The following is a 22,534-nucleotide window of genomic DNA, read 5'->3' on the forward strand; positions in this document are numbered from 1 at the left end:
TTGCTGGTGATAACTGGAGTGGTTTTCTGGTGTGGTCTCTGCTTGACTGTGAAGTAATTGTTAGTTTCCTGCATGAGGGGCCATTTCCGCTCCTCGCTGATCACCACAATCAGAAACTGAAAGCTCTGTAAGCCTCTCTATGCTTCTCTCTGGGAGCTGCAGAACACTTATCTCTCTTCCTTTTCTGACAGAAATTTTGCTCTTCTCAAAGTAAGAAAAGGCAGAAAAATGAATGTGCTTCAAAAGGCAGCAAAGTTCTACATCCAGCACCGGAACCTTCTGGGTTACAGCATCGTGTCCCTGGTGACTGTTGGCGTCGAGCAAATCTTCTCATCTGTGGTGTTCCAGTGTCCCTGCAATTCTGCTTCTGAGAACCTGCTCTATGGTCTTTCCTTCCTCTTAGCACCTGCCTTCATCCTCTTGCTGCTCGGCCTCATGGCGAATGCCAACATGTGGCTTCTGTTGACAGGCAAGTGCTCTCAGGAGAAGCATTGTCAATGTAGTTGTGGGAGAGCCTGTGCCTGTGTGTGCCAGCTGTTGCAGGTGACAGCCAAAGTCTGGGTGGCCCCGTTGATCTGGATAGCAGTGGCCCTGCTTGGAGCTGACATCTACGAGTGCATGGCCAGTGGGAGCAGCCTGGCAGTGTACTACTTCTGTACAGAGAATATAACTGACTGCAAACCTAAGCTGCCCAAAATGCCCTGTGATAAGGAATTATCAAGAGAGATAGCAAATGGACGGTTCACCCTTCAGACACAGTCCCAGGTAAGGCCTCACTGCTCTTCTCCCCACACTATGGGCTTCAGCCCTGGCTGCTCAATGTGTAGTGGTGCCTGATGGTCACTGTAAACAGTCCTTCTCTCTTACGTTATATAATACCATGGACCAAAAGCAAGCAGCTAGCAAAAAAAAAAAAAAAGTAGTAACAGAAAAACAAAATGTGTATTTTTATGATACTTTCTCATTTCACATGTTTGCATAGTAATGGTTTGGCACTGTCATTTACAAAACCTCATGGGCAGGGAACCAGCCTAGAGAATGGGACTCGCACAGCAAGTTTTCATCTCAATTAACTTTTACATTGTGTGAGTTCTCCAATTTTATGTCTCTGAATACCTCAAACTTCTGCAGATAGGCATTAGTTGAGGGGAAAGCTGAGAGCACTAACAAAGGGAAGCTGATGTCTCTTCTTGCAACAGAGTGGTTGCAAGGAGACATCAGGAAATAGAAACAAATAAGAACAGCTTGATTATAAATCTCAATGTTTGAGCATCTTAAAAATTTTGCATTTGTATTCTAGAAAACTTTAGTTCCTTGCCCTGAAGGCAAACTGCATGATCAAAAGAGTAACACCTGTAGACTGTTTTTTTTGTTTAGTTCTCTGGCAGCACTCCATCTTTGTTTTGATATTTGTGTGGACTTTGTCTTAACTCCAGTACAAAAATCAAGTTTTCAACTTTTTCTCAGGAAGACATTAAGAGTTGGTTAAGGGAGTTAAGTTTATAATAGTTTATAATTACTTTGATTTTGTAAGCTCCTGCTTAGTACAATTACCTATTAAAAGAAAGAAGTGTTTTTGTTTGTTAATACTTAGCATGCTGCTTCTCCAAGAAAAAGGCTGGAAAGGAGAAAATTCTAGACCACTGATTTTAGATAGGGTAAGAAAGGAGCAAAACCAAGGAAGACTGTTACTGAAATTGCAGTGGAATCTAAAAGAAACATCCAGTCAAAAATAAGAAAAGTGTGAGTGCATATTTATTACTGACCTATGTTTTGAATATCCAACCTACTTTCAACAAAATTGAGAACCAAAAAGAACACAAACTCCTTTTTGTTATTCAGTACATTTTCATTTGAAGAAAAAGTTATCTTGAGGTAAAAGAGCATGTTGTAGGATCTCTGGCTGGAGCTTCAAGCTCATTACCCCTGGGTAGAAGAGGAACCAGCACCTACTAGGATATTTGGTTTTGATGGGACCACTGAGACTTGCCTAAGGATGTTAGAATCAGGTATAAAACAAGAATGAATTCCCATATTCAATAGCCAAATCTGTGTCCTGCCTACAAAACATACAAGACACAACCTTTCCTCTGTGTCATGCAAAAACCAGCTGGTTTAGCAGGTTCAGACATCAGGGAGAGCAGCAGTATTCCATAGCCAGCAGGAGCTCTGATTAGCAGCAAGAAGCAGAGAGAGACCCTCTGTACCATTGTCACGGTGTGACTTGGGTTTTGCCAATTTTAATATATTTAATTTAGTTTTACAGATAGGATTTAGGAGTAAAGACAATGCAGGCTTAAAACTTAAAAAGGTACAAGAAATTTATTAATAACACAAAAAGAATTCAGAATAAGATTCCTAGATTATTCCCTCCTCCCTTCATTCCACATTCCTCAACAACATCATACTGAAAACACTTCAGTCAGTTATCCACCCAAATAATCAGTTCACTAAAGAGAGAAAAGTTGCTTTTTTAGTTATGACTTAGGTGGTATCTTCACCTTCACAATCTATATCCGCCTGGGAAAACATTGCAGATTATGACTCTCCTCTCATTCCCACAGTCCTTCCAGAGCCGTGTTATGGGTTACGATGCACACATGGGGTACCACTTTTAAAGGCAGGCTGCTGAAAGAGAAAATTCTCTTCATCATCTTCTTTATCAAATGTCTCTGTTCATATTCCAGTCCCAAAACAATCCCCTTAGCTCACAAAAAAGGTTTTCAGCTACTTAACAGTGGCATCTTTTTAATCTCTTCCCATCAGGAACTTTATCTTCATTCTGCTGACCTCTGTAGTCTCCATGCATTATTTCTTCTCATTCAGAGGAGCTCAGGAGATCAAGAATCTTATGCAGGCATTAAGAAGTTAAAATTGTATCCAGGTCGTGAAGAAGCCATATGGGCAGCTGGAGGCCTCTTCTGCCGCGGGGCCAATGCCGGAGCCATGCGGAGCCGGGGGTCACCCGGAGCCATTCGGTCGGGGGGCCGGGACCCCTCACCCCAACCAAGCCGGGGCCGGGGTGCCGGGCTGGGTTCCCCCGCAGAGCCCGGAGCCGGCCGGGCCCGTGCCCCGGCCAGAGGCCAGTACACCTTCCGGGAGCCGGAAACCGAAAGAGAGCACTTAACTGGATCCACTGTGATTTGTGAAAGCGATATAACTTTTCACTGGTTTCCCAAGCTGTCCATCACCAAATCAGCTCTCTGGTGTCAGCAGCTCACAGAGGAAGCCCCCTGAGGGGGGACAGCCCCTCCTGTTCCCCGGCCTGGTGGAGCTTTCCCTGAGGGGAATCCACCTGTTCCTCCTCGCACATGAAACCAACACAACCATAAATGTGATCAACAGCTGCAGAAATTGATGGTCAGTGTCTTGCCTTAGAAGTTAAGAAAGCTGGATATAGCCCAGGAATTAACTTCTGTCCATCTTCTCTTTTTTTGGTGTTTATCCTCAATCTGACAAGATCAGATAAGTGGTTCAGATGCTCTGTATGTCTGACTGAATTCCAAGCATGGGATCCCCTGTTTTGGTAGCAAGCAAACAGTTATATGCACTCCAGGGTGTCTTTGCTGACAGTTTTCATGTTTTTTCAATGTTATGTTCTATACTGCCATATATGCCAAAATATCATTAACCTATATATCCTTTTTTTTCCTCAAGATGTTTGGATGGCTCCTGGTAGCTGTCATCGTGATTCTGGCACTGATTTCAACATGTTACAGCTACTGCCGGTCCACAGTCAGCTATCTTGAGCTCAAGTTCTGGAAAACTTACTCAAAAACAGAACATGAACTCTTTGTGACCAAAGCCAAAGAGCATGCAAAGAATCTAGCAGAAAGGAATACTGAATGCTTTTTTGAAGACACTGACCCAGCACCATTTCATACTCCCAGCAGAGAAGACTGGAGGAAGATTTCATTCTTGTATACCTTTAATTCACAAGAGCAGTATTACAGCATGTTACACAAGTATGCAAACACCAACAGAGGGAAAAGCACTAAATTCAAGGAAGGTCAGGATTCCACTTGTTCACCACTTGTGGAGGAAGCCCAGGCAGAGCTCTAATGAAACAAATCCTTTCCAATGCTGGCAGTCTTTTAACTCTACTGATATAAGAAGAGTCTTATTCTCTGCTCTTACAGAAATCTATGCAAACTGAAAGCTGATAGCTGTAACCCTCAGTAGAATTGTTTTTAAATACATTTTAATCCTTTTGCTTAAGTACATTTAAATGGTGTTTTCTTATGTTGTTGTTCATTGAGAAGAGTCACAAGTAAAATAATCAGCATCCACAAAGATGTCAGCACATATTATGTCAAGCTATTACTGAAACCTTAAAAGCACTTGCCAGGTGGAGTGACAATACCAAATCGTATCAATGAGACAAAAAAAGGAATGGAAGATTTGATCAGAAATTCAGCGTAGTTTATTAGCTTTGTCTTTACAATGAAACTTTCAGTGAAGCTTAGAACAAGCTGTAGATTAAAAAATTCAGCTTGAGGGGCTAGGCTCATGCATAACATGGCAATGTAGGTGAAGCTTATATATTAACAAACATTAAAAGCACATTCATATATTTAGGAATACTCTGCAATCCATATCAGCAGGTAGTAATATTCTTATCACAGTAGTAATATTTTTATCATACTATAAGAAGTAAAGATACAAGTTTTGCATGAAGAATAATAAAGTTCATTTTTCTTCTGAAAAGCTGTTGTTTAAGAGAGTATTTCAGATATGTAAGTCAGATTGTTTGGTCTGGGCTGTCCATTTACTTCTCCAAGAAATTCTCTCTTTCTAGACAATAAACTCAGAAATTAATTAGACAGACAGGAATCAAAAGAAGTTATTTGTTAAATTCATTTTGCAAGTAAGGAAGCAGGGAAGAGCCTATTTTAACTAACTGGGTATAATGACCTTGGAAGCTTCTTTCTCACTATAAACTAAAAAAAAAACACATAAAGCAAAACAAGATGTAACCTCGCATGTAGAAAAGAATATTTTAAAATACTCATCACAGTCACTGATTTGCTCAGTGCTCTTTTTCTCCCAAGGAACTTGATGATACAGAGCAACAGTGCAGGCTGGGCACTGACCTGTTGGAGAGCATCTCTGCAGAAAAGACCCTGGGTGCCTCTGTGGATGACAAGCTGACTATGAGCCAGCAGTGCTCTTGGAGTCAAGAGGGCCAGTGTGTCCTGTGGTGCACTGGGAAGAGTGTGGCCAGCAGGTTGAGGAAGGTGATCCTCCCCCTCTATTCAGTCACATCTGAAGGGCTGTGTCCAGTTCTGGGCTCCCCAGCACAAGAAAGACAAGGAGCTACTGGAGAGGGCCCAGCAGAAGGGTCACAAAGGTGATTTGGGTCAGGAACATCTCTTATGAGGAGTGTCTGCAGGAGCTGGGTCTGTTTAGTCCAGAGAAGAGAGAGGATGTCATTAGCAGCTCTCAAAGATGGGTGGCAAGAGGTGGGTGTCAAGACGCTTTTCAGTGGAGCTCAGCGACAGGATGAGCAATCACCACAATGTAAAGCACAAAAAGTTTCAGCTCAACTTGAGAAGAACTTCTTTACAGTGAGGGTGCCAGAACACTGGCACAGGCTGCCCAGGGAGGTTAAGGAGTCTCCCTCCCCATAGACAATCCAGAACCACCTGGATGTGTTCCTGTGTCACCTGCTCTAGGTGGAGGCACTGCTCATACCAGCATCACTCCCTTATTATCTCAAAAACTCCTCATGTCTTCTCTCTATGGGCTTCTCACAGGCATCTCCACACAGCATTGACTCCTTCCCTCTCTTCCTTCTGTATGAACAGCTACCTCCATCCTATTCCTTACACAACTGCCTAAACCTGCCTGTCCCTCTCACCACATCTTACTTTGTCTGTCCTTTGCACAACCACATGATCCTTCCTCTTCACAGCATGGCCAACAGATTCCAACTGTAGCAGACTCCAACTCCAGTAAAAACACTCTTTTTTAACACCCATCCTCATTGGATGGCAAGGCTCTTTCCAGTCTTTGGTAATTAGTATGGCTGTTAATTCATCAGGGGAAATTGCCTTCTGCACTATCCTTACAAACCATCCTCCCACATGACCCTGCTTTGTCAGAAGGGGTTGGACTAGATGACCTTCAGAGGTCCCTTCCAACCCTAGTAGTTCTGTAATTCTGGAAGAAATCAAGGACAGTATAGGTTATTCAAGGTTATTCAATTTCAGAAGAGAATGTTTGGTTTGTGTTGCTGGAAATAGTAAAAATGGCCATTGCCAATAAACAACTGGACAGACACATGTCCATCTCAACCAGCTGGCCATAACTTGGAAAAACCCCACTGAGGGCTCTTGCACAGGCAGTGAAATAGGACAAATTCCACAACACCTTCCAGCCCTAATAAAAAAGAAAATGCTACTACTACTATTAATAATAATAATAATAGTAATGATAATAATAATAATAATAAGTTTTTAAATGGCAGACAAACTTGTTACTAGTTATAACATATTGTTACATGTACATGTTGCCACTTCTTACTTGTAGTAGGTAACAGCAGTTGGGCTGAGACCAAGGCTGGATAAAAAAGAGTTCCATTTTTGTTGCCCACAAAACTGCTCACTTAAAGCTCCATTATGATATGTCACCACCGTACCTCACTCTTAAGACAAACAAAGGACAGAGTTTATCATGAGGACTGTACAGGTCTGGTGAGAGTGAACCCAAGGTAAAGAGATGCCCCCAGTTAGCATGATGAAATGTAAACAGACTGAGGAAACATAGAAGAAGGTACAGAGCACAGTGATAAAATCAGAATTAACTTGGGGCTACACTGAACTTAGTCACTGTATTTCAGTTTGAAATGAGCATTTTGGTGAGAAGAACCTAAGCTGGCTTTGTAGAGTGCAATGCTGTGCTAGGACCTGGGGTTTCATCCAACCCTTACCCAGACATCTTGCATTACACCAAACAACTTTAAACATTTCCTATAACCTGGGTTTCTCTGAGGCTGCTCCTTCTCTGCTTCCCAGTCATGTTGTGGTAACAAGTCCACTGCCAAGAGGAAGATGTTCAACAGCTGGTGAAGGCCAGGTAAGAGCAGAAAACACGATCACCAAACCAGCTGTGTGGCAATCTCAGAATTTTTATTCGAGTTTCCTTAGGCAGCTACAGATCCACAATTGCTACACATTAAATACATCATGCTTTGCTCAGTTTGGTCACAAGTTTGGCCCATAGCTTGGAGAGACACAAGCATCTCTGCAGTTGTCAAAGTGCTACAGCCTGGTGTGTGCACAGGACTGAACAGGAGTGCCAGCAATACTGCATGTGGGGCCTGAAGAGCTGGAAAGAACACCAGCTCCTGCTGTCAGTGAAGACACATCCCTCTCTGATTTCAAAGACAGCAGGATGTCCAGTGTGGGAGGCAATGAATGGCAAAGCATTACACATCAAAACATACACCTGTGAGTGAGACACTGCGTACAGCAATCACAGCAGATGAATCCTTTATGGATAGCCACACACAGCCAGGGAAATAAAGCACCTCTAGCAGCCATGCTTTAAAACATTACTTACTAACAAAATAGGAGAAGGTCATCACCTTTACCTGAAAACAGCTGGTACACAGATGAATATTATACACACCAAACATTGAGATAAAACTTCCATTAAGTTCAAGAGCCTGGATATGTGAGAAGGAAGGGCAGAGAATTTCAATCTTTTTGACTGATATCTGTGTCATGACAATTAACATTGCTCTCCTCTGCCCTCCCCTCCTCTTTGCTACCCAGCTCTCTTCACTGTTCAACCAGGTGACTGGTGCATCTGACACAGCAGAGCCATTTTTACCCCGTCTTCTTCTGAAACAAAAGGCACAAAACATCCCTCAGCACGGGTTTCTCCCAGTATTTCCTTCATTTGTTCCTTCTGTGCTTTCTGTCTTCCGGCTTCCTTAGAAATGTAATTCCTATTTCTGTCACAGCATCGCCCTTCAGCCTGTCCTGGAGGAAGGAAACTTCTGCTGCTAAGTGAACCTAGAAAGAATCAGATCCGGTCAGCTCAGTAAAGAAATACCCACTTTTCCACCCTCTTCTGGTATAATGAACATCTTTTTTCTCTCTCTTACCACAAGAGGACCCCCTTTCTCAAGATTCATAGGAAACGGATACCTAGATTGTTTCCCAACTAAGCTAACACAAAGGATGTTTATAAACATTGGCATTTGTATAGCACATTACCCTTCTTCCCAGTGCTCTGCTTTCTTTTGAGACCCTAAATTGCATACTTGATTATTTTGTGACCACAGAATTTCTTAGTCATATACTAAGACTTATGATATAGTAATTTGTTAATTAGTCTTGTATCAGATACTGAGATTCTGAGACTGATGTATATACATAACACTGTAGGGTTAAGTTTTTTGTCTCTAGAAATATTTGGATACTGACAGAAACAGAAAACAGTCCAAAAGTAATCTCCCTGAAGAAGTTCTACAGGTCAGAAATGTTCAAATTATTCCTTTTATTTTTTCTCTGCAAAAACCTTAAATTTTAAAACAAAATTTGGATTGACATCTGATACACTTCTGGTGCTTAAGTTTTAACATTTTAACATTCATCCACATTTTGTTCTCTCTTTCAGGTACCATGGTAACCTGAGAATATTATTTATCTTGAAAGAATCAGGGATGACTATTACTGGCTACAGGTGTGTAGGGAAGTGTGATAGGCTCCAGGAGCACTGGAGGGACCCAACATGCCCTTCTGTCCCTCCACTTTAAGAGTTACCTGGCTTCCTGATCCCACCTGGCTTTTGCATTCAAGTCAGCCACAGAACAGCCTGAACAGCCAGGCAGAAAAGCATGGGGGTGAGTTAATCCATGTGCTTCTCTATCTCACGATCCTATTTTTATCTGAACAAGTGATTTTTTTTTCCTGTACTTCTGTGAATTAGCAAAGAATGGAGAAAACAGATGTGCACTTCCTTACCATTTCCAAGGCACCTCGAATCACCCCACAGAGGAGGTTACAATAGCAAAGTGATGCTCGTTCTGCTGGCAGCTCCTCCACAAAGTCCACGAGTGGGTTTTTATCCAGGATTAAGGAGAATTCATTCCCTGTGGCACTACTGCAGCTCACACTAGGAGTGACCCCAAGGTACATCTTGAAAGCAACCTGCAAAAGAATGAAACTGCTGCTTAAAAGTGTTGCATGCAAGCCAGAAGTGAAACTATGGAAAGCAGCATCCTGCAGACCAATTTTGCCCCAAGAAAAAAAAGGGAGTAAGGCCAGACAAACTAAAAATCAGGGTACATTTATCTCTTCTGCGATCAGCTTGAGCCAGCAATGCAAATCTAGAGCTATGTGATGCTCCAGGAAAACACAAAGGAGAGCTGCTCTTCTTTGATGTTCCTACATTTACAACCTCACACAAAACGGTTTTCCTGTTATACTCGTCTGCTTTCGGTCTGCTTTCAGTCCTGTCATGCTCCCTTGGGACCATTAGCATCTATATTAGGTCATTCACTGCCTCACCAGCAGCTTTTATAACCGCAGCTCAAGATCTCCTGCAACTGGCCGAGGGTTGCGGGCGTTTTTTACTCTGATCTCCATCTGCAGCCACTGGCAAAACAACCAAGAGCAGGACTCAAGCCTGCGGACGTGTTTGGCCAGACAGAGCGCTGCTCGCTTTGCCGAGCGCTGCTGTGAACGCGCCCCATCCCCGTGCGAGCGCCGCTCGCATCCAGCGCCGGCACCGCCGCCTTATCTCGGCAGGGCGGGGGCGGCCGCGCTGCTCCTCCTCGGCGCAGCTCTGCCACCGGAGAAACCGGCTCGGTGCGCACCTCCTTCGTGAGTATCAGACATGGATGCTTTCCAAACGATCCTCAAGTTCTTTATGAACCGGAAAACCGCCATAGGTTACAGTTTCATGGCGCTGCTGACAATGGGAGGTGAACGTGTGTTTTCTCTTGTTGCTTTCAGATGCCCCTGCAGCACTGAAAACTTCAGGTACGGTTTGGTGTTCCTCTTCTCGCCAGCTCTGGTTTTGCTAGTTATTGGATACTTTTTGAACAGCAAAACCTGGAAACTCTTTACAGGCTGCTGGGTGAATCCCAGGAAAATATTCCCCAGAGGGAACGTCTGCCATTTCTTTTACGTCTTTGGACAAATCACTTTAAACGCTCTGGTAGCCCCAGTGATGTGGCTTTCCGTGGCTTTGCTCAACGGGACTTTTTACGAATGTGCCATGAGTGGCTTGGAAAATCCTGCCTACTTACACGCAGTTTGTCACAGAAAAGCGGAGAAGTGCTTTGAAGAGCTACACAAGGTACCCTGTGACAAAAGCTCCCTGCCCTTTTCAGAGAGTGATGAACTGAAAAGAACACTTCAAGCACAGTCCCAGGTAAGAAAAATTATAAACAAAGAGCCTTATCCAGGTTTTACTGCTGCTGTGATTTATCTGTGGAAGATCCTGATGGCAGATGTGCTGTTAAAACTGTTGGCTTCATGTGAACAATGTTTTGGCAGCCTTGCAAAACACAATCCATCTTTGGTCCAGTTTGAGCTGTTCCATATTTCTTAGGGGTCCTCACTGGTGGCAGGGTCTATAAGATCAGAAAACCAAAAGCTTTCTTCATGAATGGAGATTGCTCTGAAGAGGGAGGAAAAAAAAACCTCCATACCCCAGCTGGATTGTTTAGGAGGCTGAATTAACAGATGTCACCCCATTAAAGGGGTCTGTCCTATTAAAAAATTAATGCCACACTCTCCTATTTTAAATCGTTGTGATAACTGCAAGGAAACTTTAGGTCACTAACAGCAGAAAAATACTGGAAAATAAGATTTGTGATATACCTTTTGACCGGTTACATAATGTGTTTCTATTTGTGTTCCTCATTTTCATGATGCCAAATGTTAGCATGTTTTTGTGCTGCTTGGAGGAAATGAAAAACAATAAACAAAGCAGATGATGAAAAGCTGAGGTGTTACTACATTTTACAATTTTTGTGCAGTACAGCTTTGCTCTCTGCATTGTAATGCAAATAAATTCAGATGCAAAAAATCAAAATGGTGGAGAGAATAACAAAAAAAATGTTACAGAAAAGGGAAAACACTCTGTCGAGCCAGCAAGTTTTTGTCAGGAATTCTATCCATCTGGAACAATTTCCTTTCCAAGAGCTGGTTTTATTTTCAAGTCCTCATGCAAACAGGAAAAAGACTGCGCTGCAGACAAAGCAATTTATTTGATAGTTTTAGAAGGCAACAACCAATAGTGCTTAAGACTTCAGGTTGTATGTATAGGAAATAGTGAAAGACGAGGGATTCAGTTTTAGCATCAGAATATACAAGCGCATTTTCCAAGCTGCAAGAATGTGAAAGATTGCTAAAGAAAGTGATTTTTCTTATATCCATAAAAATCATTAGTCAGTACAAAGTGATTGGGAAAAATAAAGGAAAGCACTATCTGCTCATCCATACCAGTTCCTAAGAGCAGTTGTTTGTCAAGCTGCTCTGTTTCACAGGCTTCCCTGATGAAACTTTCTATATTCCATCAGCTAAATATGGAATTTTACTGGTGGCTATTTTTTTAACATCAGTGCAAGAGTTCACATGAGAAAGGATAAAGTTCTCCTTCTCCAAAATAAAGTAGTATATTGGTCCCACATTGGATCTTTTTCCACTGTTTGAATATATGTATTACCATTTCTTTTTTTTTTTTCCCCACACATTGCAGTGGAGTATAGGAGTAAAACTATTGGCTAGGCCAGTGGCACAAGGCAGGAAAAAATTGTGTTCACACCACTGCTTTCCTCTTGCTGAGGAAGTGATTCTGGAAGTAGGTCTTTTTAAAAAATGTTCTTGACAGAATTTTTTCAAAATCTGAAGCTGCTACAGAACAAAAGAAGTTGAGTGATGCTAGTTAATTAATGTAGTTGTTGTGTTGGAGGTTTTTCCTAATAAAAAGAAGTCAGAAAACAAAACATCTAACAGTGATCACAGTTTAAAAGGGTGGTTGATCCAGGATAAAAGTTACTTGCCCTTTTTCCTTTTGTAGTTCGTCATGATTCAAAACTAGTAATTCTTGTTGGGTAGTTTTATGTAATGCTCTCAGGAGTAAGAAAACACTTTACCCTTTACCAAAGAGACACCAAAAGGAGCACTATTGAGGAGCCTCTGTGCTAATGGACTTACTCTTCAGTCCCCATGTGGATGTCCTATTAAAATCAGTGCCAGCACCCAATGCAAAGTGTGGTCAGCTGGTCAGACATTCGTGATTTAAGTAGCATTTTCACTTGGGTCTTTTTAACCTGAAACTGATTTCTTTTGCCTTCCCAGATTTTAGGCTGGTGTGTGATAGTTACCACAGCTCTCCTCTCCCTGCTAACCACTTGCTGTGCCAGCTGCCAGTCAAAAGTCAGCCACCTCCAGCAGATGTTCTGGAGAGTGTACGAGGGGACAGAGAAGGAGCAACTGGAGCAGATTTTCCAGCTCTATGCTACCAAGCTGAGCGAGCGAAACCTGAAGTGCTTTTTTGAAAACAAGGAACCAGAACCCATTTCCCTGCCAGACTTCCAGGCATGGGAAGATGCTTCCCAGCTCCATTCTTTCAGCAGCAGCAAACAGCATTATAGCACGATTCACAGACTAGTTGAAGAAGGCCATAAAGGAATCAGTGAGGAAAGAGAGACAATGCTGGACCTTGCGGACAGAAGGGAAATACCATAGACCAAGTATATTTTCAGCTTTTTTAATATCTTGTTAATATGGCATACTTCTAGCTGATTTTGACTCTGTATTTTTTCACAATGGTCTCTTTCTTCTTCATCATGCTTTCTCACAGTTAGATACTTGCTCTATAAGGATGGAATGAAATTATTTCCCTACACAAGTGAAAACGGCACCCAGGGTTCATGTCACTGGCTCGCCATCAAGAGCTGACAGCACAAAGAAATTAATAATGGCTTCTGCAAAATTATTTTAATAATATGCTATGTAAAATGTGCTATAGTGTGCTTGTCCTATGTAAATCAAGAGACTACCAACAAGTAAAGTCATTTAAAATGTGTAATAACAAGATATGTGTGGCTTTCTGACAGCCCACAGAAAGTACAGGTTTTCTGTCCAGGTCCTTTCCAGGCTAATTGCAGATTCAGCCTTGTTTTGAGGCACCAGTGATCCCTCAAGGCTTCTCTGCCTTTGGATGTTTTGCCTCTGTAGAATATCTCCCTATTATCTGTTCCCAATCTAGACATTCTCTTTGTTTGGATGTAAAGTTCTCCTTTTGAGTGAGTTTCAGGCACTGGCTTGCAGCCCATAGTGCTATGTAATATTGTTGTTTCTGGGCCTGCAGCCAGGGTGCAACAGAGGGTCTGGAAGGAAACTCCGATTTTATAGACAATAAAAAATTTTTGCAGAAGACTGACTTTCATTTTTTTGAATATTACAGGAAAACTTAGTGTCCAGAGCTAGAAGAGCCAGCAGGTAAGGCAACTGCACAGTCAGTGCCTTTGAAAATGCATTTCACCCCAGAGCCTTGTGCTTTATCTCGCCCACTTGGAAGTCATCACATGGCTCTCAAGGTGTTCAGAGTATTACCAAATGCTGTATAAAAGGACAACAAAGTTACTTTCCCTGGGGTGGCTGGGCCAGCTTTTGTGCAGCATTTTATTGCCAGTCCCTCTGAGTCTGCAAAGAATCATAGTTTTGCTGTGCTCTTCTCAAGAAACCAGGGCATTCTTCCCAGCTGTCTCATACTCATTGGGCTTCTTCAGCAAGTAAAATCATCTAAATACAGACCATTACTCTTCATGAAATAAAACACAAGAACTAATTCAATTCTCTGCTTAGAATTTTCTCCTTATGTTTTCAAGAACTTGTGACTTTTGAGACAATGTTTTAAAGTTCTTTCATCCCAGATGACCCATTTAGCAGCATTACAACATGTTAGATATTTAAATGAGCCTACTGCAGTTGAAAGCACACGTGAAGCACTGTCAAAATGGAAGTCACAACAGCAGATGTCTGACACTGTGCCTGGCACATACACCAACCATTTTCTACCCAAGGATCTTCTCCTGGTATAGCATCTACCGACTTCCAGGCTACATGACCCTTCCCATTTGTTTTATCTTTCCTTGTGAGAATTGTCCCAACATCTCCTGTCCAGCCCCATTTCACCTCCTCCCTGCAATCAAGGAGAGACAACACACCCTCTAACAGGACAGCCCCACTGCCTGGGCCAAACTTTCCTTTCCAAAACTGTCTCTCCACTTCCTTCCTCAGAAAATCAAAGCAAGTAGGGATGCAATGGGGATGACAGCAAGTAGGCTAATGAACTGATCAAAGAAGTGGAAGAAAAAAGATCTATGAAGTGGAAGAAAAAAGAATCTCTGTTTAAACATGTACACAGGCTTGCCATCAAAATGATGCCCATATAAAGCAAAATCTCACTTTCAAAAATGTTACTTGCAACTCTATGACATTATATATTGCTTAAGGAGAAAATGAGATCTATGCAGTCAGAATTATAAATGTATCACTGCCCTTTTTCAAAGACTCAACCAGCATTCCATCTCCCTCAAGCAGCAAGAATAAAAATCATTAACATTTTGATGGTGCTTAAACATGGTCTAGAATTACTGAAACATTTAGGAAGCCATTAACTTATCAGTTCCTCTACATACTTCTGGTGACTTTTCACTACCAAACCTTTCATGCATAAGTCATGATGCCAAGTAAGTAAGTACAGACTGTTAAAAAAAAAATTAAAACCACTATTTCAGACAGCATAATCGCAAGACTAAAGAAGGACCAGAATTAGTCTGCTTAAAAAGGGAAAGGCAGCCAAAACATTTCTGCTAGCATACTTTTCATTCTTAGTATTTTTCCATTCAGTATTTGGAAACAGGAGGATATATTAAAGGTCTTGTCATCTGCTGCTCATTCCAAACTTCTCTTCTGAACTTTTCATTGCACTCCACAATGCAGCACTTCAATGTTCTGTTTACAGTCTACCACAGTAAACTCTGTTACTTAGCACAGCAACCTACTTATGCATTTCCCTCTCCCTGCTGAGGTCTGAAAACCAACATTTACCAGCTTCATAAATTCTGCCAGTTTCTGTCAGACCTTCAAACTGGCCATATGTCAATATACAGGGACCTTGTGTGTGGCAGCACCTTCCATGACAAGGGGAAGGACTTCTGCACCCACTGCTTTTCAGGAACAGATCTATCCTTAGGCACAGCACTGTTTAATCCAGCAGTGGAGCCTGTGAGCCAGCACCAGCTTGCTGTGGACCAGTGAGTCTGGTCGGGCTGCTTCCACCTCTGGCACACACAAACATCTCCTGGTGCTACACAAGGCAGGTTAAACATTAGACCTAAAACCAGAAGCTGCTTTTTGCAACTCATTTGATTAGATCAATTATATCAAGGTCCTTTGGGGAGAAAATTAATTAGAAATTTGATTTTGCAGGATTATAGAGAAAAAATATCAACCTCATTTCAAAAGTAATCCTCAGCTATACTCAGATCCAAATTCCGAATCCTGTCCTGGACATTACTTCTTCAGCTGGGCTTTGTTCTTAATATCATTCCTCAGTTGGTTTCCATTTCTTACCCCAAATTGCCAGAAAACCTACATGTTCATCTCTTTTTAAATTCAATCCCAACTGTAACCATGCCAAGTCACAGAACCAACACGAGGAATCAGTGAACACCATGGAAACTCAGTGTAGAAGGGCTCACCTTGGTTCCTCATCAAAATTTGTTGGCCCTTCTCCAGACCAGTGTAAGGTAGTAGTAAAGAGTTTGCAATCTGAACCAGTGGTGGAAGTTTTAAGCTCCCAGTCACTGGTTTAGGTGCACCTTTCCTCCAGTATTTATTTCTGATTCTGGGAAGCTGGCTTTGTAGTCCTCATTTTATGGTTTTTTTTTTTTCTTTTGCTTCATCTCTTTCCATTTCCACAGGGAACACCCACAGCCTGATCTTACAAACTTCTTTGTTTCCCAAAGAACTGCAGCATAATAGCTATGTTAACAGGAGGTTTGGCTTTAGCTAGTTGAATTGCTTGACTGTTTTAATTACTTTAACTTTGAACTGGTTTTACTCATCCTCAAACAGATTTATACCTCTGAAGACTTAATGCAGTTAAGTATTTAAGAACTTTCTCCTAGCTGGGAACATTCCTGCTGAAGAGTTAAGGAGATCATGTAAACACCTTCATGATTCTGAACTGAAAACTTCAATAGAGTATTTACAGTCACTTACTGGGCCACTTAAGACATGTTTTGTTGGTATGTGACTCAGACAAATATGCTTGAAGATTATTTAAAAACTGTTTTGCCAAAGAAATGTGAAAATGCTGTCCATATCACATTTTGCCTCAGAAAAGTTATACTCCTACTACAGAACTCCTTTTAGATTGCTAAAAATAGTCTTTCAAAGGGACAGTGTGTGCTTTAATGTTTGTTCTAATATTTCCAAGTAATTTTTTACTTCTCTTAATAAGTCTCTTTGGAAGTTCAAGCTGGAGAGAAATAGTGCCTTTTTCCATTGTTAATTTCTCACTATACTTTGCTGTTGAACACCCTGTACTTAAGAATGATGGTTCTACTGTAATAATGCATTTATAAAGAAGGGAACTATGAGGAATAAGACCCAGAAAACCAGGTATCTGACATATATGTGAAAATAAAATACTGATATACTGCCTGAAGAAGAATGTAAACATTAGCAAAAATATGACTTTGCAGCCTGGTATCATTTTTTTTAAATGAGGCAGTGTATTTTAAAACAGTGATTGAAATGCTGCTTGTCTCATCAGTTTAATTCAGCTGTCTTCACCATTTCCAATGGATCCTTTACCCCAGTTCAGCTGCTCACTGTGAGGAACTTTGTTATATATCATTCTTATTTAAATTTCTCTTTGAAATTCACAGGAATTCTAACTTGCCCATGGGGGCAAAAGTACCTCTTTAGAAACATCTAGTACATTTAGTACATCTTTCTTGTCTGACAGAAGTGTGAACAGCTACTCAATAAAAGGGAAATTTCCATCAAAGTAGATGAAAGTATGTGCGCTGATTTTATCTTTTAGATTTTATGATTAGATTTGTGGATAGTCAGGAAAATATTCCTCTCATTTTCCTTTCTTCTTTACTAACACTAAGATTTTTCTTCTTGTGGAAAATCCTGCAGCATATTCTTAATATCACCATTTTACAGAAAAAAGATATCTAGGATAATTATGGTGATGATGAGAAGAGTCAAATGGCAGAAGTAAAAATATCAAAGTTCAACATCTGTATGAGATGGTTAAGACTTATACTCCTAGGAAGAGAAAAAAGGAAGGGAATATACAATTCTAAGCTAGGACTACTGAACCTGATAATGCTTCAGAAAATGCAAATCTTATTTACCTGTGCAATCACGTCTGCAGTTTCAGAGTAACTACGGCACTTTTTCACAGCTGAACGAGCCAAAAAGTCATCAATGAGCCTTATGCCAATGCTGTATCCCCTAAGGAGGAAACAAGGAAAGGCAACATTTTAAATGGGGAGTTTCTTTTCACCTGCCATCTCCCTAATGCGTCTCTTGCACTTCCTCAGCAAAATAGCTGCATGATCCTAACTCAGTGACTTTAAGAGCAGCACGTTTTGCTGGTCTACATTCTTCTTTCTACCACATTTTGCATCACAGTGTGACTGCTGTTCATGTAGTCATTTAAGGAATCATACTTCCTCAAGCCTGGTACTCCTGGCAAGGATGACAGGGACTGCCTACACTGTTTGTCTGTATGTTGTTTGTACACATAGACACCAAATCCTGGGCAACCTCAGTGCAGCATTAAGGTGCCAGGGGAACCCATAGGAAATGCCTCACATCTGATCTCTTTCACTTTCTCCTCTTCCCTCTTCACCTAATTTTTCACTCTTCCTTCGCAATTACCTGTTTGTCATTTTTTTCTAACATATTATCTCCCTTCATCTAAATAGCTGACAAAAAAAATTCCAGGAGTTGTTAGTTAACACATGCTACTGATAGATAAGGCTTACCACAACAAACGCAGAGTTTTGGTACACCACCACCTCCATTTTGTGTTTAAAATACTACAATGTTTCTTTTAAAAGCAAATAAAAAGGGATTTTTATAAAACAAATACTCATTCCTAACTGACGCATTAATTAAAGGTCAATAACTTAGTATGTAAAACTGTTGTGACTCCAAACATTTTCTGAAAAATGGAAAAAGATTGACACAAATGTTATATAAGAATGGGTTCTCAACTCAGAAATGTTTTTAGGAAATTTTTCATTCCCAGTTATGTGGATGTTGGCAGTGTCTGCTTGTTTGTGGGAGGCCCTATACTCTCAGTGAAGGAGTCCAAACTGGGTAGAGTTTCTTACTCATTTGTGTACAACATCTTTGGCTAGAAGACAAACAGTGAGCTGATGACAAGACCAGAAAGTGAGTTAGGCAGCGTGAAGATTAAAATTTCAGTATGTCATGTGTCTAGAAACAATTAAATATTTATCTATTCCCTACGTATCAATATCAATAACATTGGTAAATTTGTCATCAGCATTTAGCAAGGCATGTATTAGTGACATATGAGACTACTTAGACACATTTCAACTTCTATGCCTCAGATTTGCAAAGTCAAATTAATAACAGACTGGTAAGCTGCTACTTGGCAACTGCACAGTGAAAAACACCCCTCTCACTACAGACTATACATGTACACAGAGAGAGAGATAAGTATACTGTCTCCACCTGTAACACCTATCTGCTCTCTGCTGAGATGGTTTCTTTGTGAAGCTGGGCTGTTTTATAATCAGAGAAGTAAAGAACATACTACTTTAATGAAACCTGTCATTATATTATCAAGTATTCCTCAAAACAAAAAGATTTTACAGGAACAATTGTAATAATGAAAACATAAGGAGCAAAATCTGTCTCTGCATCTTCCAAAACTGCTCTCTAGTAATTTCATTGAAGAAACCTGTGCATTTCTAAAGTATATGATTATCCCCAGAGCTGAATGAGAGATGAATATAAAAAAGTATCTGAGGGATGTCATCCCTTTTAAGTTTCTGAATAAATTACTTTGCTTTTTCTCAAACAATGATTTTTTTAAAATTTACTCTCATGGATATTTATTGGACTGCAGCTAGTTTGCAAACTTTCAGGCTAGTAGTAAAGTGGCCAGAGTATTCTGTCCATTGTGATTTTTGTAAATCCATTTTGCATGTCCACTTTGCCCAGAAATATAACCCTTACTATTCTGCCAATGACCTTTACTTTATGTTCTTGTTAACCAGCTAAAAAGTTGCTTCTTGCTGATTTTCCATTATATTGTTATTTTTATGGTGGTAATGCCTAGGAATCTCAGGCAAGATGACAGGGCTTGTAAACACTGGATCTTCATTTTCCAAGAAGGCAATCCATGTAAAAATCCATCTTCAGTGACCTTTTGTGCTGTCTCACTCATTGCTGTATGGTTTTTTAAATGTGAGAGGCTCATTTGCCCCTAACTTAGTAAGGAATATAGAATATGAAATGAAGAAGATTGTATTACTAATTAGAATAACTAAAGGATTAGCAAGAAACAAGGGTAAGCTATGAAAACAATCCTGACACTTTTCCTCAGAGAATTAAAAAGCTAATTGTTGATCTTAATTCACAAATTAGTGTTTTTTCTGTTGACAGAATATTGACCCTTTTTCCTGTGTTCTCTGTAACCATAGACAGAATGCTGGAACTTGTGAGAGAACAAACAAAAAGCTGAAAGGTAATATATATGTAAGCTAATAGCATTATGGATAAAACCAAACATTTAAAGCAGTACTTACATTTTATCTAAACAGGCATTGACATCTTCATCTTTTTCATAGTCCTTGCACAGCTGGGCTACCAAAGCCCCATATGTGAGTACAAAAAGTTCTCTGCTCTGTTAGAAAATATGAAAATTGAAAATGAAGTGAACTAAAATCCAACTTTTCCATGTTTTTGAGCTGCTGCAAGCAAAGTGCAAGCAAAAATGACATTTAAATTAATAAAGAAACTTTTGTCCATAGATGAATAATCACTGAAATTCACATTTCAAGCATTACAGTATCTATATTGATCCTTACTTGAGTTTGTAATGGATTTTGTTTGTCAGAAGTAGCATTTCTTGGTGTACTCAGATACAAAGGTATATCTGTGCACTGATCCTGTCACAAGCACTATTGTGGAGTCTTCAGCTATGCAACAATCTGGAGAAGAGATTCCTTCTCCCCCCGCCCTATCAGATCACATCCATGCACTGCAGAACTCTCTGTATTTAGCAGGCAGATGGCCTTTAAGTGAGAGATCAGGTGACTCTTACTAGACTTCTTGGACAGGAATTAGTTAAAGCAAGTGCTACAGCCCTGTGGCATGTGTCAGACCAGAGCTGCTTTGTGAAAAAATTATAGTAAATACCAATAAAAACAATAGAACAAATCACACTAGCATAGTAAGAATAGCTTGGTGGAAAGATTTCTTCCTGCTTTCTTTGCATCAGAAGTTTGGAGTTTAATCAGTGTTGCTGTTTTAACAAGTAATTGTTAAAAATCTTAAGCAGAACCATTTTCCAAACTCATTTTAGTGATAACTCCTGTTTAAAATAATATTGTGCTCTTGGCCAGATTCTCAGTAACAAGTTTTCAATGGAGTAAATGGATGTCATACAAGTCCTGTATTGTTTTGTTATTATTGTTCAGCAAAAAGTCTCTGTTGCAACAAGAAAATTACCTCAGAGAAACTTAAGCATAATATATCAGTGTAATCAAATTTATCAGCCACACTTGCAATCCATTGGAATACTTTTTGACCACTAACTTAGGTACATTAACTATAATTATATTACACTATTCCATTTATTTTTCAGTTGAGACCTCTGTCCTCTTTTCAGAAATTGATACAGCATTGTCTTAAAGCCTTCTGGAATTTTTCCACTGCCCAGTTCCTGTCAAAAATCAGCATTCACCATACAGAAAGCCCTAAGGCTCTGAACTTCTGAAGAAAGTTTTCTGTGGAATCAAACCATTCAAGCATAGAACAGAGATCTCCTTTTCTCTGTGTTTCATTGAATGACTATCTAACCACAGAGGTACGTAAACTTATCCAGCATTTGTATCTTAGACCATAAACACTTGAAGCAGTTCGACTTCTGCTTCTGAACAGATTGCAGTTTCAGAAACTTTGTGCCCCTCTTTCCCAAGCCTGTACAGAATCCCAGCATTAGGAATAGCAGCCATAAATGCTGTCTGCAGCTCTGCTCTTGGACCAGCAGTCTTATCCCCATCCTTTTGGTACTTTCAGATTGTTCAAAAACACGAGTATACAATGCATCAATAAAATAATGGGTTATTCTTACTCCATGCACAATTTAAATAACACATTACAAAAATGTCTTACTATTTTGTGGTTCTCCTGCTTTCTTCCTGGTGACCGAGACATGTTGCTTGTGTAACTCCTGATGTACTTGATTGTCAGTTTATATCTTTTCTTCCTCAAGAAGCATACTTTTCTCTCAATCCTCTTTCTCTTCTCTTTTTTTCTCTCTGCTCTTCTGTCTTTTGCATGAGATGTGTTTGCTGCAGTCTCTAGTGCTGCTGATGCCCCTCCTATTCTCTGCGCACACCGAGCTCTTTGGGAGGAATTTGACTGGCAACAGATCTGCCACTGCCCACAACATAAATAATCACTCTGTCCATAGGAATGGTTTGTAATCAAATACATGGCTAACATGGGAAGTCAAACAGGACAGGTTCTTACATTTTTAGGGACAATAAATTTATTCTGTTGTTTGTATCAGACTTTGGTGTTTGGACAGCTGACAAAAACTTCCACTCTGAAGAATTAAAACACAATTGCAAGCTACTTCTGTACAAGAGAAGAAAAATTGATTGTTTTCAATCTAAAGAAGCTATAGTCTTCTGCCAACTTTATCTAGTGAATTAATGTCTGCCTAAGCTGGGGAAGTGTGGCTTTTAAGGCACTGCTACCACCATGTTTGTGTAAAGCTGCTGCCAGGACAGATTGAGAGAACTCAAGAGGAATGAATTCTGTAGCTGTACAGCTGCCAGCTTGTGCAAATAGCACTTTCACTAACAATGTTCCTAGGGATTATTCTATCATTCTTAACCTGTTATAGTTCCTATGTCTTAATATTCTTGCAATGAACATCCAGGCTTAGTTAATCTGTTTTCCCCTGTGGTAAAGTTGGCCTACGTGGTAGTTTTGATTTGCAATGAACTCTGACTATGGTCACTGGTGAATTTAGAAATTAATCAGGTAGTTGTCATTCCTTATGGGATTTACCTGCACATACATTCCTACCAAGTCCTCTCAGGAAAGGAAGTAAAAATATATGGCCTCCTCTAAATGCCAGGCTGTTATTAATTTATTTAAACTAATAGATTCAGTGCTAGAGTAAAATTACAGATATTTACTACTACAGATACACAGAAAGCACTCAGATGTGATTCATTTGGGATAAGGAAGATTAGTTTACT

At 40.3% G+C, this 22,534-nt stretch overlaps 2 protein-coding genes and 1 pseudogene across 3 annotated transcripts; 2 read left to right on the forward strand and 1 right to left on the reverse strand.

Annotated features, from left to right (window-relative positions):
• Positions 1-134: 134 nt before the first annotated feature.
• Positions 135-4,579, forward strand: LOC306798719 (calcium homeostasis modulator protein 6 pseudogene; annotated as a pseudogene). The gene is made up of 3 exons: positions 135-823; positions 2,885-3,138; positions 3,574-4,579. The product of its transcript is annotated as a calcium homeostasis modulator protein 6 pseudogene (transcript).
• Positions 4,580-6,886: 2,307 nt separating this feature from the next.
• Positions 6,887-21,866, reverse strand: TRAPPC3L (trafficking protein particle complex subunit 3L). Its single transcript, XM_079298818.1, has 5 exons — positions 21,435-21,866; positions 19,844-19,941; positions 17,411-17,510; positions 8,976-9,161; positions 6,887-8,021 (listed from the first exon to the last, which is right to left on the reverse strand). The coding sequence occupies exons 1-5, from the start codon at positions 21,765-21,767 to the stop codon at positions 7,902-7,904; spliced, it is 837 nt and encodes a 278-aa protein (XP_079154944.1). The 5' UTR covers positions 21,768-21,866; the 3' UTR covers positions 6,887-7,901.
• On the forward strand, positions 9,663-13,818 carry CALHM5 (calcium homeostasis modulator family member 5). Its single transcript, XM_079298817.1, has 2 exons — positions 9,663-10,389; positions 12,324-13,818. The coding sequence occupies exons 1-2, from the start codon at positions 9,850-9,852 to the stop codon at positions 12,711-12,713; spliced, it is 930 nt and encodes a 309-aa protein (XP_079154943.1). The 5' UTR covers positions 9,663-9,849; the 3' UTR covers positions 12,714-13,818.
• Positions 21,867-22,534: the final 668 nt, after the last annotated feature.

The sequence above is a fragment of the Erithacus rubecula genome (assembly GCF_903797595.1).
Source record: "Erithacus rubecula genome assembly, chromosome: 2".
NCBI classification, from domain to species: domain Eukaryota; kingdom Metazoa; phylum Chordata; class Aves; order Passeriformes; family Muscicapidae; genus Erithacus; species Erithacus rubecula.